General features: G+C 42.5%; 1 protein-coding gene across 1 annotated transcript in view; it reads right to left on the bottom strand.

Annotated features, from left to right (window-relative positions):
- Nucleotides 1-20,752, bottom strand: part of LOC141911187 (neuroligin-4, Y-linked-like) — an 81,966-nt gene extending 61,214 nt beyond the window's left edge. The window contains exon 1 of the mRNA XM_074802166.1: nucleotides 20,299-20,752. Coding sequence (XP_074658267.1) covers nucleotides 20,299-20,752 — 454 coding nt within the window. The remainder of the gene's footprint in view (nucleotides 1-20,298) is intronic.
- Nucleotides 20,753-21,061: the final 309 nt, after the last annotated feature.

The raw sequence follows: 21,061 nt of genomic DNA, 5'->3' as shown, positions 1-21,061 counted from the left end.
CCTTGAGCCAATTATGTGGGCGGACGCGAAGTCAATCTATATTATTTTGAAAAGAAAAATACCGATGTTTTGTATAAATACAACACAAACAAAACGTAATAATTGAATTCATGCAAAGATTATTGGTACATAAGATACCCAAAACGGAAGGGTGTAATTATTGTTCAGGTTTAGAAATGCCATTATTGAATAATGTCGAAGGCCTTTGGGGTATCGTGTATTTGTATTTTGTGTTAATCGAATTGAAAGCCTTTTTGAACTCGACACAAGCTGATTGCATTTTGATCGTCAAGTAAGTATGGCGTATCTTTGTTTATGGTGAATAGTGCATCTGTGATGCGGAACCTGGTTAAGAGTTAAATGAAATCGAAACAATTGTGGAACTGGGTGCACAACCGAATAAAACCCAAAAAACTGTCATAAATGCACGTGGAACTGGGTCCAAAGTCAACCCATATATTAACTGTCGAACTCAATCCAGATGAACCCATCCAACTGTCGAACTAGGTCCAGAAATAAAAAAGAATCTACACAATGTTGAACTGGGTCTAGAGGCAAATTAAAGCCGCACAACTGTAAAACTGGGTTCAGCCAAATTAAAACCACACAATTGTAAAACTGGGTTCAACCAAATTAAACCCACACACAACTGTGGAACTGAGTTCAGTCGTTTTCTACCGGTGCACTATAACCTGTACTGATTGAACTGCTCGGTAACAGTGTTCAGGGACCGATTAAGAATCTTATATTTCTAACAACACGCATTACCGCATTGCTATAGCACGAAAACTCGTAAAGTCCTTTTTTCGATATTAATTTAACACGTCGCGGGCGGGCTGGCGGGCGGGCTGGCTGACAGGCTGGCGGGATCCGCCGCGAGAATGACTCGATAATAACAACCCCTCAATAATCCACATCTGTTTGATCGAGTTAATTCTCGTCTACCGTTCAAGTTATAATCGTCAAATTGCTTTAATTCCCTCGGTACAGTTACATTTAAACAACCTATTTTATTATTACCCCGACGCTGCTGCTGCTGCTGCTGCCGCTGCCGCCGTATTCTACGCGATCAAGAGGACCCTCAGTTCCACAGTTCTGCGGTAAATTTGACTAGTAAAACAACGAACATTTTACCTGATTATAATTCCGAGTTAACTTTCAACTCACAACTACGGAACCAGAATGGTGAATTTGAAAAATCGGGGTAATGTTGAAAACGATTTTAGGAGGGACTTTCTTTTGATCAGGTGTTTTTGTTGTATATTCATAAATGTCTAGAAAATCTTTTTTTTTGTCTTGCTTGGATTTCATTTTCCCGAGATTTCTACGTTCGATCGACTATTTTCTTTTTCGCGATCTTTTTTTTTTCATTCCATTCATTTTCCGTGACGACAATAACCTATAAGCCCGACAAGGATGAGGGGAGAGCGAGTGTGGGGCGAAAGCGGGGCGTGCACGGGGATTCAGATTCAGTCCTTTGAATAAAAAGTTAAAAAGCAAACAGGCAATAAACTCTCGGCTCCTGAATAATCAAAGCCCTACTGAAAATAATACCAGAAAAGAAAATCTGCTTCCAAAAAACATGTCCCGTTCCTGTAAATCGTAATTATCAATCGACCTTGAACTGGGAAAGTACTTTGTCATGCTGCTCAATTAGTGAAAGGGAGAGGGGCTGGGGAGGGGAGGGGGAGGGGGAGGGGAGGGGGGTTCCACGTGTGTACTGCTCTGAGAATGATTAAAGACGCCATGCGAGTGTAATGTGCGATGCTGTTTAAAACGGAAAGTTTTCATTCTAGAAAGGTTTCGAATAAAAATCGCCGAAAACATGAATTCGCACTCGAAAATTCCGTTTGAATAAGAAAATTGATTTCGCGTTTGAATTTCAGGAGTCAGAGGTTCAAACGCCGAAGACGAAAATCTTTCACGAGTTGGAATGAGAGCCAAATTATTTCGTTCCGTGAAAATATAACAATCAATTCTCTTTGACGACAAAATGAAAAAGGGCACTCAAAAGAGTTTATGCACTTGTAAAAGTCACACACAAGTTTCCTGGAGATAATTCGAGACTAAATTCATCTTCCGCGAGTTAATATCGAATCATTGTGATGTTCTAGTTTCGCTTGTTTACGTGGATGAATTTCTCGAATTGATAAGAAGACGTTGCCCAGGAAACAGAGACTGGTGAAACAGAGACTGATAGCTGGTAATGGTCACCACGGATGAATGGTCACCGCAAAGACCAGGCAAACTTACAAACATAGTCAGTCACCTCTGGTCTATGGTCTAGTGGTTAGCATTCTCCGCTAGGGTACCACAGGTTGCAGGTTCGAGTCCTGCTAGTAGCTAGGTTTATAGCCAAGTTAGTGGTGGGGATCCGGCTGTCACGAGTGAGTCCTGCTAGGGAAGAGCTGCTACTCGTGTCCGGTCGTGAAGTCTTTTGGAAAAATAAATGAATTTGTTTCAATATTGATGTAAATATATATATATAGATAATAGATGAATATTTTAAGTCCCTTTTGTAAAAATGTAATTTCGAGTGAAGATTAACCCAAATTGGATAAAAATATGGACGTATTCGAACACAAGCAAAGCGACTTCAAACACAGTTTGTTCCCGTACCGGCAATTACAGAACGTCGCCAACTTCAACCGGTACAATACAACATCCTGCAGCCAGGAGCCTCGAGTCTAGACGATATATTCTTTCTTAAAGCGACTGGATCTATAATAACTAACGCACGTAATATCCAGACTGTCCTTTCATCACACCTTCAAAAGCATTTGATTAGCTCGCTTGCAATACGGGCATAAGCGCTATCCATTTCAATATCAATGACTCATCAGCTGCAGTATCGCACCTGACATTAACATTTACAAACGAGTTCGTATTTTTTTGTAAACGCCCGCTGGCCTTCGTCGTCCGGCATTTGGATATATTTCAATGACACGTCACTAATGAAAGGACACTCGACACCGCGATATCTCGCGGGACTGGTAGCTATTCTCGGCGAGGCGAGAAGTGAATTTCAGAGCATCGGAAAGGCAAAGATCGGTCACGTTATCATCTGATTTGGAAATGAGAAATTTGTAAACATTTTTCAAGAGGCGGGGCACGTGATAATCGGTTCCGTTACTCTAGGGCAGTCGACTGTGATACGGCGGCCATGGCGGTTGTGGTTTAACCGCTACGTTGGTTTCCCTAAGGTATAGCGTTAATGTCCGATGTATTACCGCTGATACGCGCGACTGTTTCACAAGACGCACAGTCGTTCGGTCCCACGAGTCTCGTAAAGTCGGAGAATTTAATTGCAAAACTCTTGATCTTGAGCGAACAAATTGTCATCGTTTATTAAGAAAGTCTCGGCGTCAAAATGCATGCAATTTTCTATCGTTGTTTTTGACCAGTGATTTGTTTGTTCGTGATGTTGAGTTCAGGCAAATTTATAATTGATATTCTATTATTGCAATGGTTCTAAATGATGGTTCTTTAGAATTTAAAATGATGACTTGACTTGCAACAGCTTAAGACCAGTCTAAGCTCATTCTAGTTCTATAACCAATCTAACAACTTAAGACCAGTCTAAGCTCATTTTGGCTCTATAATCAATCATACAACTTAAGACCAGTCTAAGCTCATTTTGGTTCTTTAACCAATCTAACAATTTAAGACCAGTCTGAGCTCATTTTGGTTCTATAATCAATCTAACAACTTAAGACCAGTCTAAGCTCATTTTAGTTCTATAACCAATCTAACAACTTAAGACCAGTCTAAGCTCATTTTAGTTCTATAACCAATCTAACAACTTAAGACCAGTCTAAGCTAAGGACTGAAAAATTTCTAAAAGATTCGTTCGAAAAAAACTACTGTCAGAATATTTTCACTGAGAATTTGACGAAATATTTTCGACGCTAGAAACGTCACTCAAAACTGTCAACGTCGCGACCTCTTAGTGGCGTCTTTTGTTTCGACGAAAATTCGTTTTTATGATTAATTAAACAAAAACAAAAACCCGTCAAAACCTGTGAACTGCAGAATGATGGATCGTTGATTGGGAAATACATCAGAGGAAAGAGAAAGAGACAGCCTTTCAACTCGTCATCTTTGAAAGGTCTGAGTCTGGTGGCTCGGTGTGACTGTGAGCTCATCCACGTTCAGTCAACACACATCGCAAAAAAATCGATATTTTTCGGTTATCAATCGATCATCGCTTGGCAACACTTTATCCAGTCGACCAATCATGCGTGACCACGCGATAATGGATGCCACAGAAAATGGTACGCTACGCGTGTGAACCGAGTCTGTTCAAGAGTTTGACTGGAAACTGCGCCCACAGTCAACTGTAGAACTGGGTCCAGAGTCAACTGTGGAACTGGACCAAGAGTAAACTGTAGAACTGAGTCCAGAGTTGACTGTGGAACTGGATCTAGAATTGTAGAACTGTGGATCCAGAAATGTAGAACTGGATCTAGAGTTAACAGCAGAACTGGGTAGACAAATAGGTCCAGGTTAACTGGGTGGGTCCTAGGACCTACGTAAATCAGAACTGAATCCAGTGTAAACTGTGGAACTGGGTCTACAAGTAAGTCGAGCGTTTACGCTAGAACTAGGACGATCTAAATCCACCATTTCAGCCGATTTAGGTCACGAGTGGATCTGGATGGATCCAGAGTCAGCACTGAGTTCAAAGAGTCTAATCAACCCAGCATAGTACGGTTTATAATAGCCGTACTCTATACTCGAGTTCCACGTGTTGTTTTATATAAGGTTGATCATCCTGGACACTGATTTTTTCTGGTCGATATAAACCGGTGACACGGTCTACTGTAATACTGTCTATACTACGTGTAACATAAATAAACACGATTGAAGCCATTTTGCAGCCGTTACTGTTACGAAGACGATCGATGTCAGTTACTGATATATCACTGATATCTCTGATATATACAGCCGTTGTGTACATCTGTATGTAATATAAATGTAATCCGTTCTCTATTTGTACTGAATTCGCAGACGATCAGTTCGTAATTCCGTTAAACGACGCCGCGACTAGTAAAACTAATCAACCGATATTAAATGTAGATCCGTACCAGAGATACGGCATCATCTCGGATTCGGCGCGCGCGCCGTTCCGTCCGTCGTCCGGGAGAGAGTGTGTATTAGATACCGATTAAAGATACAACTCGCCGATAAACTAGAATTAATAATAGCAAAGGGAGACCGTTATCTAATCATCAATATTCATCATATTGTCCTAGGATTATTTTTTCATTTATTTTTTCCCCGGGTGCAGAAAACCAGTTTAGCTGCTTTGCGGCGATGTTTGTGTTTGTTATTAACTATTTTTCACTCGTTGATATCATCACATTGTCCTAGGATTGTTTTTCCATTATTGTTTCTCTACGGACCAGACCAGTGCAGAAAATCGTTTTAGCTGCTTTGCGGCGATATTTATCATTGACTTTTTTTCACCATCACTCTTTGTTATCACCCCGATGATCTATAGATAATCGAAATTAACCCCGGGACCTATATAAATTGCACAGTTTATGCTTAGATTAAAAACCGGTCTTAAACTTCATTGAATGTGAAAAGTATTCATCTTAAACCCGATATCGCTGCCTTGCGGCTATTTTTTATTTTTCGTTAATTTCCCTCCACGGTGACGAATCATGAAAGTATGTAACGTATTAGGATCGCTAGGAATACATACCAGAAGCTGGTTCAATGAGATTAGCTTTAGAACTAAGAAGATCGTAGACAGGTTATAAATCTAAGCCATACATGTATGTCTTAGATTTATAACCTGTACATGTATGGCTTAGATTTATAACCTGTACATGTATGGCTTAGATTTATAACCTGTACATGTATGGCTTAGATTTATAACCTGTACATGCATGGCTTAGATTTATAACCTGTACATGTATGGCTTAGATTTATAACCTGTACATGTATGGCTTAGATTTATAACCTGTACATGTATGGCTTAGATTTATAACCTGTACATGTATGGCTTAGATTTATAACCTGTCTACGAAATCTATTTTCCCCGCTCCTAGAATCCAGCCTTCAGTTCCTTGCCAAAAACGAAGGCTTTACGTGAAACAGTACACCCACTACTAAAAATGAACACTCCTTGTGCCAGGGACGGGCAGATGGTTTTATTCCCATTGTCAACACGGCTTTAAGGTGGACACTTGCTCGTCAGAGCTGCACCCATCCATACATACATCCAGAGGGAATATGACGGTTATTTTTAAAATGTCATCAAAGCCAGCAGCGTTCCTGGGAGGTAAAACCGATCGATACAACCCCGGCGTATCATGTGTGGTGAGTGACACGCGGAGAAAATCGTCATCAGATCGAGTCGGGAATTCGAGTAGATGAAGAATGAACTATCCGCGCGAATTAAACATAAACAATCGTCTCTAATCAGATTCAGAATGGAAGCGCCATCGTCATCAATCGCCTCACACGTCGTGGGAAGTTCGTCAGGTTGTCAGACCATACCGAACACATGGAACCTTTCACTTGGGACGCGTTCGAAAACAAAACCCGTTAATTAAAGAAAACGACACAAAGCAGCAGCAGCAGCAGAGCAGATGGAAACGGCTTCCTAACGATTTCATCTCTTTGTTATCGGTATGAGTGGGTGAGAGGGAGAGGGAGGGAGAGAGAGAGAGGGAGAGAGAGAGAGAGAGAGAGAGAGAGAGAGAGAGAGAGAGAGAGAGAGAGAGAGAGAGAGAGAGAGAGAGAGAGAGAGGGAGAGAGAGAGAGGGGGTAAACTATGGGAGAGGGGAGAGATGAGAGGAAAGGAGGTGGAACGTGATAAAGGAGGAGAGGTAAGATGTCGGAGAAAATGATGAGGTAACGAGGAATGATTTGAGAGATAGAGAGGGGATATAGTGCAAGAAGATGATGGGAAATTGGAAGAGGGAGGTAAATGGAGGTTAGAGGTGAAGGGGAGGAAACTGTAAGAAGGGAGAGACAGAGATATGGAGGGAGGAGAGGAGAGGAGAGGAAGACGAGAGAGGTAGAGAGGGAAGGGAGAGAGATGGAGTAGAGGGGAGATATGAAGGGTGGAGCTGAGAGGGATATGGGAGAGGAAGGGGAGAGAGGAGGAGAGGGAAGGGAGAAGGAAGATGAAGGGGTAAGTTGAGGGGGAGGGAGGGGAGTCTGATAAATAAAAAAGGCACTTAAGGCATTAAATCTTCCCATTAAAGCAATGATTTCTTCGCACGCGATATTTTTTCTTTTCACCATAAAACGACTGTTTAATAATGGAAAGCGGTGGCATGCGCGCGACTCGGTTTATAGCAGCAACCACCCGCACCGCACAGACACACCAACAGACGACGAGAAATAATAGCGCCAATCTCATTAACTGTAACGTTTCCTGTGAGGATTCATTGTTGGCTTGTTGCTGCTGCTGTCGTTGCTGTTGCTGCTGCCGGTGGTGGTAGTCACTCAACTCAGAATGATCTATCCTGATTTTATGCTCCAATTGTCGCGTACTTTATACTACATCCTCGCATAACACGACCGCTAGTACCTAATATAAACCACCTAGAATCCGCTATATGCCGCTATAACCCGTCTAGTATCCGCTTCATGCCTAGACTGGTTACCGGTCTCTAACGACAGGCAACCAGTCTACTATAGGTCGGTTTAACCAGTCTAAAATCCACCGTCAACCGGTAACCCGTCTAAAATCCGCCGCGTTATGTCGGTCAAACGCCATAAATTCGATCGTGCTAAACAGCGTATCACAAGCCCCTCGCGCTCTAGGGCAATCAGAGTACTAACTTTGGGTGTACGGTAGAATTATTGACTTAACGAGCTACTTCTGGCAAGTGAGGACAATAATGCGTTATGATAAAGCGATCCGGGTTTTTTAATGCGTTGTAATCAAACTTTGTAAACATTTGAATTAGAATTTACTCGTCTCTGTGCCGCTGCTGCCGCTGCTGCTGCTGCTGTTGCTGCTACAACACTGCGAGACCTACATAAAACCCGCCGTTATAAATTGATGATCCGCAGGGGAGAAAACGAAACGAAACCCGCTCGGATCGTGAATTATTAAGTATCAATAGTTCAAATTAATCTAGATTTAAGCAAACATACACGGCGAAACAGCGCGAGCGCTGAGCGGCTGTAAATACACGTCGTTTCGTTCAAATCTAATGAATAAAACGTCAGATTATTGTCAAAACGAGTTTAAGAGGAAAATATGGCGTCGTCAGGCAGTAGTACGGCATATCGGGTGACACAAACGTGACTGACTCTTGAAGTTTGTAAATCCCATGACAATGTAGCTACGACGTCCCTCTCTCTCTTTCCTCTCTCCCCCATCATGTTCCGACGAGGGAATCCCCGTCGCAGGCGGACCCCAGAAGTTCGTAAATCCCCTGACAATGTGACTACGACGTCACGAGATCGGGATATCCCCACCCATGTTCCGACGAGGGAATCCCCATCGCAGGCGGACCCAGACACTGTAGTCCGCACCACAGTCATATCTTTGCAACGGTTCGTTGTTATAAGTCAAGGATGAGCCATCGATTAAAGAATTAATCATTTCTATTTTAAATCAATTGCTGCAGCGGTTTGTGGAACGAGTTGTTTGCGTCGAGGTTGCGAATGTTGTTTTATCTGCGTCGACAAATCTCGTAAACACCATAAATCTTCACGACGGATTCGAGGGAGTGAGAGGGGGAGGGGGTAGGGGGAGAGTGTGTCCCTGTCGCTATTGTTGAAATAGTATCGACCCATCCGTGCCGCGCGGGAACGACAAACAATCCCTCCACCGCACACAAATCTATCTGTATTATTCTGTATGACATTGCGCGCGCCCGTAATTTACGCAAAAATCAATAAAAACATCGAGAATCGTTTTTGAATGAAGACGAACGGTTGTGACGTCACGTGACGCTCGTAATTTTCGTCGTTGTTGGATCGTTAAAATCGGTTGCGCGAGAGTCTCATCCTGAGGGGAGGGGATTCATTATAAACACGAGATCGTGCGGGACGGCGACCGCCGAACATTTATCAAATCGCAATAACACGATTATCCGTCCGTCGCGGTCCTTACCGCAGAAACTGCGCAACACCGGCAGCTATTCCGATCCGCCAGATGGCGTGACGAGCTCTCTTTCATCAGGATGGGATCTTATCACCTATTGGTATATAGATAATATCAAATTTCCTGAAGAACCGATACATTATGTCCCACCTGCAGTGTTTAGGGCAATGAACTATATTCTATATTTGATTATAGTGAATTCCGTGGAAGGCTTTCTTAAATTTAACTATTTGTAACTGGCGACACCTAGTGGAGGTATTGCTCTGTATTGTAGCTCGTTAGATGAACATGTATATATACATGTACACTTCTTAAGCTGAAAACCTCTAATAACTGAATCCCCGATTCAGGCATTCAGTGCAAACAGAACTTGGCGAAGCAACCACTGGAACGCGCCGAGACTCTCTTTCTCTCCATCTCGAGGACGCGTGGAGCCGCTATCAGAGTCTTCAACTAGTTTAGAGGACGTCTCGATTCCGACCGCCACAAAACACGTATCTAAGTACGAACCTCTTCTAGAAGTGCCGCCATTAGTCAAACTACCCCCCTCCACTCGCAGGTATGACTGAGTGTCCAGTGCTTGAAAATAACAATGCGCACGCAAGCGGGGAATGTCTCCTCGTCACCGCCGAACGGGGGATCGGATAACATATACGGCACGGAATGACTGACCGGCGAATAGTGTTTACTTGATGGTGTAGCGGACATCGCGTATATCATACCACGAATAAACCCATCCGGCTTCGAAAAACAGTTTATCGAGAATATCGGCCGGATCGTCGGGACTCGAACCTGCTCGCGGTGAATACCACCACTACGTTAACGCGTGAACGTGAAAATAACTAGTCTGGTTGCCGGGGTCTACCTTCAGTAAGATTGCGACTGAAATTCTGACTGCGAATGCAGGTGGCGCAGAATTGGACAGGCGACCAGTCTAGAATATAACTGGTTACGAGTAGTTACCGAAGACGGAGTGCTCCGGTGAATCGGCAATGCTATGGGTTCGTTAGGTCTGGCATCGTGTGGAGCCATACACGGAGCGGAAGCGCGCCAGACAGGAACCGCTGAACGAGAAACTCTCCGGAGCCAGACATTCGAAAAAAACACGTTATCATCACAGCTGAAATAGTTTCACACGCGGCAGGAGATAGTTGTGTAATTAAACTGGCACGTCATGACACATTGTCTCCTCAGTCGGGGGCAGAGTAATCAGTGAAAGGGAGAAAAAGGGAGGGAGGCAATATCCATGCTGTCATCTCTACCAGAGTAACAAGAGTAGGTCTTCAGTTACCTTTAACATAGATATTTTATATCGTTTATTGATTCTGTGTGAAATCAGCGTCGACGTCAAGAGCCATTAAAAATAGAAATATCAGCGACCATTATTAATACAAGTCCGGACATTGTCCTAAAGATCTCTAACAATAGTGAAGTCTACTGTACCATCCAACTCAAATATCACTCTCAAGTCAAAAGATCAGATTTGAGCGGTGTCTACTGTACCGTCCAACTCATAATATCACTCTCAAGTCGAAAGATCCGACTTAAGTGGAGTCTACTGTACCATCCAACTCAAATATCACTCTCAAGTCAAAAGATCCGATTTGAGCGGAGTCTACTGTACCATCCGACTCAGATATCACTCTAAAGTCAAAAGATCAGACTTGAGTGGAGTCTACTGTATCATCCAACTCAGATATCACTCTCAAGTCAAAAGATCAGATTTGAGCGGTGTCTACTGTACCATTCGACTCAGATATCACTCTCAAGTCAAAAGATCCGACTTGAGCGGAGTCTACTGTATCATCCAACTCAAATATCAATCTCAAGTCGGAGAAATCTCTATTTGAGCAGAATTTACTGCGTTATAGATTTCGATTTCGAAGTTGAAATACGTCTAGTTCTCACACCGGGCTGGTTGCGTTGAATGACTGGTAACGATATTTCAAAGCCACTCGTATATAAATACTGTGTGTAGATACAGATTAAATATCGATAGTATCGATCGACGAGATAGATTGATGACTACTCAAAACCAACAACGACGAGTTGAAACCATTAACGGATGAATGCGACATCAATGACTAGAGACGTCATGATATCTACGGTTTAATTTGTAACATCGACGAGAGAGGGTTTAATGTGGTTTCAGCTATATACTGTTGGTACGGCACCACACACCACCGCCGTGATACGTTTAGACGCCAACCCCGATTCACTATTCGCCGCTAATTCGAAACGTTAATCAATTGTCGAAATATATGAATTCTGATATTTCTGATAATGATGTCTAGACTATTTGACCGAGGGTGACTAGTGGACTAGAGACAGAGACAGGCTAGTTGCAGATGGGCTTGTGGTAAAACAGTTAGATGGAGATCCTGCCGAAGAACAGTCAAATGGAAATCTTGTCCAAGATCAGTGAAATGGAGATCTTGCAACCAGGAACAGTCAAATAGAGACCTTGCAACCAGGAACAGTCAACTGGAGACCTTGCAACCAAAAACAGTTAAATAGAAATCTGACACAAGGAACAGTGAATGGAGATAGATATCTTGCAACAAGAACTGTCAAATAGAAATCTTGCCGACAAATATTGATTTCTACCATTGACTAAAAGAAATCAAATCACTATTGAGTCAACATATTGACATTTAAAATTGACAGCGAGAAGAAAGTAGCAGAAACAATTAGATAATAAAATCGTACAGTGATTTGGATTTCGCGTGCGACGCGTCGAGTTGTCGACGAGTTGACGACGCACGTCAGTCACAGATGACGAACCTATCCATCTCACAATAACGATTATAATCCCATAACGAGGCGGCTACAGACGCGGATTTGTGTAGTTGTATTCAGCGGACGTACAACAGTCGAGTTTATACGAGATTAGTAACAGACGATCGGTCACGTTATGGCCACAGCCGGCTGCCGGACGAGAAACGGAAATAGGCGTGTCGGAGTGAAACTGCCGGGAAACGTACGCATCGATTTCTACTGTCACTGTCATGAATTTTAGGATCTGATTCCACAGTTATAAAAACTGTTGATTTCCAAAGATGTGGGACCAGTTGCTCACAAAAGTTGGATTAAGATAACTGCCTGATTATTATTAAACACCCTCAACCCGCTAAGCGCCACGCAGGGCATTATAAGCGGGTTCGATGTTTCTTTTTCCCAATGGAGTAGAGACCGGAGAAGAACCTTCGACCAAGAAACTCTGTCGCCACCAGCGTTTGAAAACCTGGATCGATGTGACCAGTGACCGGTGGCTTAAACCACTCGGCCACTGCCTCACGAATACCTTGGTTATAATGTGATTCACTATTCGTCGCTAAAATATACCTTTAATTGTCTCAATGTCAACTATCCAATAGCTAATTCTATAACCAACTTTTGAGCAACTGCAGCCATATTTACTGGACCCAGTTCACAGTAACTGGACACAGTTCGGGCTGCAGTTGCTCAAAAGTCGGTTAAAGTTAACCATTTGATAGTTGATATAATGATAATTAAAAGTATATTCTACCACGGCATTCATCGGAAGGAACCATCTTTTGAGTAACCGGATCCAGTTCCACATTCCAGTCGGATATTTTTGAGCCGGGGTGGAGGGGTCTTTTCCTGAGACGAGACTTTTAAAGGAAAGATACGATGAAATGCCTCCATTGAAATATTGATGTAACTAATGGCAACGGAGACAAAAATTTGAAAGATTGTCACGAAACTTTTTGTCCGCCTCATATCATATCATATATCATATCGTAATGTAATAAGATATGGACACATATAAATACATAATTTACATATAAGACGCGTTAACACTGATTCTCGGCGCTTACGAAGTATAGTTCTTAGCTGGTGCCGAATTCACCAAAATACGGCGCTTATACAGCCAGTTACGTTCAAACTAAGAGTCGGCGATTCGGCGCTTAGTAAGCTCAGTATAGTAGTCACCCGGTGTGCCGATAGAGGGCAGTGTAACTAGTGCTAAGTGTATTGTACTACGAGGATGTGAATACGCGGCTAGCTAAGCGCCGAATCTGCGTTCACACTACGGAAAATACGTCGTGTGGTTAAATATGAACAATCAAATAGAGACACAGTTGTGGAAACCAAGATCTTAACGACGTAGAACAAGATAAAAAACAACAACCACAAATTCAAACTGACAAAACTAAATGTAGAAACGGGTCTCTCTCTCCCAACGAGTCTCGATATGGATAGAATCGTAAAACAGAAGCGACTTCGTCATTTCTCGGTTAACGATGTACGCACGGAAAGGTGACAAAATGGCGGTTAATTGATACGACAAGAAAACTCCGGCGGATAGAGAGGAAGGTAGTTTATTTAGTGCGCACGATGATGCGGCGGTGCTGGTAATTATCTGCTGTCGTCTGCCGCCGAAGACCCAATAACCGTCTATCAGCAAGATGATAATTGCCGTGTGAAACGAAGACAGACGCCGTTCTCGGCCGTTTCGGGTTAATTGGACATCAGTACTCCGTCTCTTCTGTCTCTCCTCGACAAACAAATATATATGTGTGTATATTCTAACCAATACATCATATCTGTAACGTAACATCGAGACCGACCGGGTTAAAGAAATAGTACGTGGGATTGCGCGTATGGATATGCAACAGGTGTGTCGGTCGAGCCTGTTCACACCTACCGTACTGACACGAGGTTAATTAGTACGCGCAGATCTTCCAAATGAAAGAAGTCCGAATTAGCATGTGATTTTACGGGTTACCCCTAGAACGGTTTATTTTCCTGAAAAAAAAATGTTAAAAAATCTAGAACTTGGAACGAAAGGATATCTAGAAGTATTTTAATTTTAGCTTGGTCATAGATGGTCTTACGGGATAACTAAGCCGAATTTTGGCCTCGTGTACGTTTTTTGGTTTTGTGTTTCGCAAAGAACCGTGAGGATTTGGTTTTACCCCTTTCTCGGAAATAAAGGCCTCGCTTTTCGCAGTTCTGATCGGACTTCGCTTATCTTGAGTCGAACGATTGAAAATACACCGAATTCAAAACTCGACAACTTAAAAGCGATCGAAATAACCAAAAGATGAACTAAATCCAACTGTAAACATCCAACTCGCGACTGCAGAGCTATGTCCGAGTACCATCAGACAACGGAGTCATTTAACAAAAACTGGAGCAAATCTTCGTCATTAGAATTCCACACAGAACAGCGTCGTCGAAAAAAAAAATACGACACAATTTATGCCCTATTCGTACAAACAGAATCGTACTCCATGTTAACATTCTGGCGACATCTCGTGTCAACATCGGAGCCAATATGTCATTACATATATATAATACATACAATATCCGGAGAATGGCTTATTATATTTTTATATAGGAAAATCGGACTAAGAATGACGTGAAAAATGGACGACGCCCTCGCGGGACCAGTTGCCAGTCGTTGGCAGACGATATGAATGAGATCTAGCGTTCTATGGTATGCTGGCGATTGTATTGTGGTATATGCTTGCGGTTTGTTAATGATAATACAAACTATATCCATCAACTGACGACCACGCCAACGATATAAGATGCTGTATATTATTTTCATCTCGCGGTTCACAGAATCGAATCCCCAGTTACCCTAATTGTGGGCTATACATATATTGCGCTGGTACCAGGAAAAATGAATATTGTAACGATTGGATGCAGGCGTATCGAGTATTTGAAGATGTTATTGCAGAGAACAATGATACCAATTTCGATGAAGATAGCTTCCTGGACTTCCTGTGGTCGGTTGCATAGTCACGGCTAAGAGTTAAAACCGGTCTTAGACCAACTTAGTTCTATAGCAAATCTAACAACTTAAGACCAATCTTAAGATCTAAGTCCACTTTTGGACACAACTGCGCAACCAGCCAGCCCCTGGAGTTCTGGGCATCCTGAAGTTCCTCGAGTTTCTGGAGTTTCTCATATCTCTCAAAAGGTATTTGTCGTGAGAACATTGAATTCTATACGTGAGACCTCTTGTCTTTCACAGGGGAACAAAACAAATATTTCAAGACACAATGCGCTAAAAAGGTCGATCCAAAATTTCTGGGAAATCCGCCACTGCTAAACAAGGTGGCTACTTCCTGTGAGTTCGACTCCTAAATGCCCCCCCCCCCTCCCCCATTCTAAGCACAAAGATTCCGAAATATCTAGAAAGCTCTCCCGACATTCAGTCACAATCCTCAGAGAATGGACGAAGCCACAATTACTATGGATGGCTGGTAGCTGTACTCAGTATCACTAACATCTACAAACCGCATACCACCAGCAGCAGCAGCAGCAGCAGCAGTGACAATTAATTTCCTGCGTCGAGTCGCATCGCATCGAGAAGATTTAACATCGAGCCGTTAAACATATATCCGCACCGTCACCGTGAAACACCTTCTGTTAGGCGTGCGGTTACGATACACCAGCGGAGCAACAACGGAGTTCTGTTATATACATTTGAAAATCAGATGATTGACAATCTTATTTCATACGTTAATTGATTTCGTGGTAGTCTCTCGTACAAACCCACTAGTCACACACACACACACAAACACCTGCCGGTAACTAAACACGGCGTTTGATTTTGAAATCGGAAATCGAAGAACACAGATATTAGGATGATTGGTCGAATTAGGAGAACTGTTTTTTTATCAGTGATATTGGGTATAGATTCAATAGGTTCCGACACTATTCGTTCAACGGTTTGATAAACAATCAAAAAGTGACCGTTATTTGGTCACAGTATTTATACATCACGCCGTGAGTGGTCCGTGGAAGGTCCGTTAGCCGTATCGACCCACGATCTCGCAGACTACACAGGCCTGGCCACGTAAATTGATGATCACACATTTCGTTTCGCCTCGCTTCTATAAAATCCCAAGGCGATCATTTCTAATCGAGCATCCCGTCGAACAGAAGTACGATTTCTATTTTGATCACTTGGGTCATAACCTTGTTTCCCGCATAGGCCTATTTAGTATTATCCGTCACCTTGGTCTCCCTGACACTTTTGAGCGCAGATCCTGACCCAGCGGGTTGGCTTCCTTGCACGGGTCGAGAGATTCATCATCGTTTAACCATTATCCGGCGTTTACGACCGAAACATCTAGAGCATTATGACGTCACACAAGTCAGAACTTATATTTCACATGTCGCACTAACAGATTTAGTGTCAATTTTACGATCCTGCAAAACGCGCGCGGATATATATATCACAGGACTTTTAAAACCAACATCATTTATTGTAATTGCTACCAACATGGAGATAGATGGATTTTACCAGCTGATCTGTAACGACTGGTTTTCTTCCGACCACTGACGGGTCCAGGGAGGACTTATGTAACTTGTACGAGTCTTTTGCGTGCAAGTTATCACCGTGAATGTCCCTTTTTCAAATGTATGCCTAATAATATTGCCTTTTGGACGACAAATATGTGACTAGTCCTTCCAAAATTGGCCTCTGGATCCGCCTCCGTCGACGCTCCAGATTCGGACAAGTAATTGGTCAAGAGCCCAATCACGAAGAAGAAATTCTTATAATTCAAAAAAATGGTTTAAAACCTGCGCACAATTCCTGCTTCAGGGAATTCATTGCCCAAATGCATCCGAGATCGGAAGTCCCTTCTACCAGATGATCCTTAAACTCACATTTCTTATATATAAAAAAAAGTATTGAAATGTTTTTTTAAGTCTTTATCTACATTCACATTTCTAATAGAATAATTGAAGTGTTTTATTTGTCTATGTTTAAGTTCACATTTCTAATAGAAATGTTGTATAAATAGCTCAGTATATTTCTACGTCTATACATAATCTTAATTGCCAATTCTGTATGTATGTAAACTGACGAGAATTCGACGCGAAACAAAAATATTAAACATTATTTTTCACATCGTTATGATATAGCGACGTGTGAGATGTGTTTGCGGCGTTGACAGACGCTCTCAACAAAATGTCGTTCCAGTGGCATTTAACCGCCTAGATGAAGAGATGCTGTATTTATCTTTACACGTGTGTAGGGCTGCTGCTGAGGGGAAAATGACGTTAACTTCGCTTTGACCGAGCTCCGATCACTAATTCAATTACTGATATCGAGTCTTATACATGTACTATTCTCTACGCACAGTAGCTCTGCAATAGCCGCTGACAAGGGCGGCTGTTTTTTCTCCTTGCTGCTGCTGCTGCTGCCGCCGCTGCTACTGCTGCTGCTGCTGCCGCCGCTGCTGCTACTGCTGCTGTCGCTGCAGAAAAGTGACATTGAGTAACGTCCATTTTCTCGACGTTTGACGTAAGATTAACCGGACTTGTCAAAGCGTACATAGCGCTAATAGTGTACGGGTCATCGACAGAGCTTGCGACATCAATCAAGTCACCAGCGTTAACTCGATATAGTTCCAGTACTTTGATGCAGTTATGATTTTTGAGTCCGTCTCCGAGAGATTCGAAATGGTTATTCATCAATCTCATCGCGAACGAGAGATTTGCTTCGTTAAGTTTAGATAAATCTCTGCCCAATCGTCGAGTTGGGATCAGATACCCGGTCAGCGTTGAGACCTATACAGGCCTGCTGCCAAAAAATACTACCCCGAGTTGGTGTCAAATACCGAGTAAGAGTTTGTGAAATACAGTAGACTCTGTCTCTTACTGCGGTAAAGTTGAGACTGGTAAAATTCTACCCCGAGTTGGTGTCAAATACTGAGTAAGAGTTTGTGAAATACAGTAGACTCTGTCTCTTACTGCGGTAAAGTTGAGACCGGTAAAATTCTACCCCGAGTTGTTGTCAAATACTGAGTAAGAGTTTGTGAAATACAGTAGACTCTGTCTCTTACTGCGGTAAAGTTGAGACCGGTAAAATACTACCCCGAGTTGGTGTCAAATACCGAGTAAGAGTTTGTGAAATACAGTAGACTCTGTCTCTTACTGCGGTAAAGTTGAGACTGGTAAAATTCTACCCAGAGTTGTTGTCAAATACTGAGTAAGAGTTTGTGAAATACAGTAGACTCTGTCTCTTACTGCGGTAAAGTTGAGACTGGTAAGATTCTACCCGAGTTGGTGTCAAATACTGAGTAAGAGTTTGTGAGATACAGTAGACTCTGTCTCTTACTGCGGTAAAGTTGAGACCGGTAAAATTCTACCCCGAGTTGGTGTCAAATACAGAGTAAGAGTTTGTGAAATACAGTAGACTCTGTCTCTTACTGCGGTTGAGACCGGTAAGATTCTACCCCGAGTTGGTGTCAAATACTGAGTAAGAGTTTGTGAGATACAGTAGACTCTGTCTCTTACTGCGGTAAAGTTGAGACCGGTAAAATTCTACCCCGAGTTGGTGTCAAATACAGAGTAAGAGTTTGTGAAATACAGTAGACTCTGTCTCTTACTGCGGTTGAGACCGGTAAGATTCTACCCCGAGTTGGTGTCAAATACTGAGTAAGAGTTTGTGAGATACAGTAGACTCTGTCTCTTACTGCGGTAAAGTTGAGACCGGTAAAATTCTACCCCGAGTTGGTGTCAAATACAGAGTAAGAGTTTGTGAAATACAGTAGACTCTGTCTCTTACTGCGGTTGAGACCGGTAAGATTCTACCCACACAAACGGCAATAGTCTAGATCCCTTCCACAATCCGTGTAATTTGTCAAGAGGGAAAACAAAATACATTTTTGTATTGACTTTTGTTAAGGTAATCTATCTAGCAAACTACTCGAACAGTAAGAGATCCTACTCGGGTGGTTGTCATCTATTTCTTACAAGTAATCAATTAGATTGTTCGTCTGCGCTGCTAATGACTACACACACGAATATCCTACACGTCAAATCAATTCAAAAATAACGGTCAATATTGTATCATCAACGCGTATTTTCTACCAGGTACAGTTTTATCGACTGACGCGCGCGCGCAACCTACTACTACTACCGTTTGTCGATGGAACAGATGAAGTCAGATGAAGTCAGCGTCGGGAAAAGTGATGCCTTCTACCTCCAGTCTCTTGTCTCAGTTCACCAATCGCTCATCAGCGCATCAACTAATTCAATTTCGCGACAGTATGAATGAAGCTGCCTCTACGAACTGCCGAGCGGATCCGAGTTGCGTACAGAGAATAAATAGTTATCCGCAAGAACGTAGGTTTTACGGTCACAAATCTTCAAAGAATAAAGTTACTATATTCTGGTGGAACCCAGTATTGCACAGTTAGACCTTACAAAAAAAACCCTACTCAAACTTTTGATCCAGTTCCACAGTTGTGAGTTAGAGATAACTCTTGAGTTAAAAATCAGTTCATTTTCGATGAGTTAACTCGGCGCCAAATCTTAACTCACAACTGTGGAACTGGTGTATAATTGCCATTGATTACTTCATGTTTTCAATGAGGACAACAATTCAAACTTAACCGTTTTGGGCTTAAACTTTTTCATTTTTCAAGAACCTATATTGCATTGTATCATGTCTGATAAGTAAGATATTTATTTATTAACTCAATATATTATCTTCGGCACAGACCTTTTTTTATTTGCACTCTGACAATAGATCGGTGACGTAGTAGAACGGAAAGGGAACCAGCGAGTAATGTTGTTAAGAAAGACTGCAGGAATTACGAATAAATCCGTTTATCTTCTGCCGTTCTCAATGTCGCTTTATTCACGTCACGTCCGGTTCCGGTACACATAAAAAACCGGACACCTCGTCTATTTAATTACAGCGACGGCGACTGCGCGATATCGACGCCCGCTGATTGGGCAGTCGGTCTTAAACCGGTGACGTCATAGCGACACGTTACACCACCGGAGTTTTTTGGATTCGATGCAAAAATCAAGTCAAGGTCACGGCAACATTTCGACCAGACGTCGTACCGGAACCAGTCTCCATATTACTAAAATCGATTGACTGTCATCCATACTCCTTGCCTAACGCCAGATTTCTATCTGCATATATCTGCATTTTACCATGGAAATTGGCAAACTAACCCAGAATAAGCCCTCGATAACCTATCACACTGTACTTTCTATACAGCCAAAATCCTAAACGCATCGCTATGGGCAAAACGACTTGAAATGGGTTTTTTTGTGAAATCTCTACCTAACCGGTCCCGGGGGAACGGTGACAAATACTATTTCCTGTCACGTTTTCTTTTTATTCGAGCAAATCAAAGCTAAACTTTCAATAAAAAGTGACAAAAAGATGCATAGAAATATCATCATGAAATAATGTGTCTTACCTTTCGCAGGCACGTAGATATTCAGATTCAAACACTCCTCGCTCTGATCCCTAATAAACGGAATAATTCGTTTGATGTGATCGATTCGGCCTTTGGGCATCGTGCGTTCGAGCTCGTCGTCCGTGGGTATCTTCTGCGGGCAGACGGGCCGGTGCGCGACCGCCACTCGCATGCCGTCCCACTTTTCCATCGGATTCGTGGGCGGCATGAATCGTAAATCCCCTCCGAGTACCGACGCGTACTGTAATCCCATGTACACTTCGACCGGTTTCAGTTTTTTGTTCGGAATTTCGACGAGTAGACCTTTCAGTTTTCCGTATCGAGTCTGAATCACCGTATCGCTCGTCTGTCTCGGGTAGACGCGCCCCCTGGCGTCGTCGACAAACCACGCCAAAAGCAGTAACGTAAAGGCTTTATTCCACGTGTAAAAACCCTGCGCACAACCGAACGCCATCGTTATCACGAATTCCTATACTTTCACCGATTCTAAATCAGATCTGAAAAGATAAAGTACGCATTTTTAAAACCAACCTTTCAACTTAAATCCGGCCAACAAAGAGGTTTTAAACCGGCCTTAGAGGCGCCCAAGAAACAATTCAAGAATTCAAACTTGCAAACTCCATTTTGCATCGAAGATGGGTAGAAAACCTCTTCGTGAAATGTCAAGAAACAGAATTTATAGTTATTGTTTCATTGAGTTTCTTAAACGTTAATAAGGCGTCTATATCGCGAGAACAATTTAGTTTTTGTTTTCTGAAAATTC

This window comes from Tubulanus polymorphus, chromosome 9 (genome assembly GCF_964204645.1).
Source record: "Tubulanus polymorphus chromosome 9, tnTubPoly1.2, whole genome shotgun sequence".
In the NCBI taxonomy this organism is placed as follows: domain Eukaryota; kingdom Metazoa; phylum Nemertea; class Palaeonemertea; order Tubulaniformes; family Tubulanidae; genus Tubulanus; species Tubulanus polymorphus.
The sequence above is the reverse complement of the archived record's forward strand: the minus strand, read 5'-3'. Positions and strand labels throughout refer to the sequence as shown.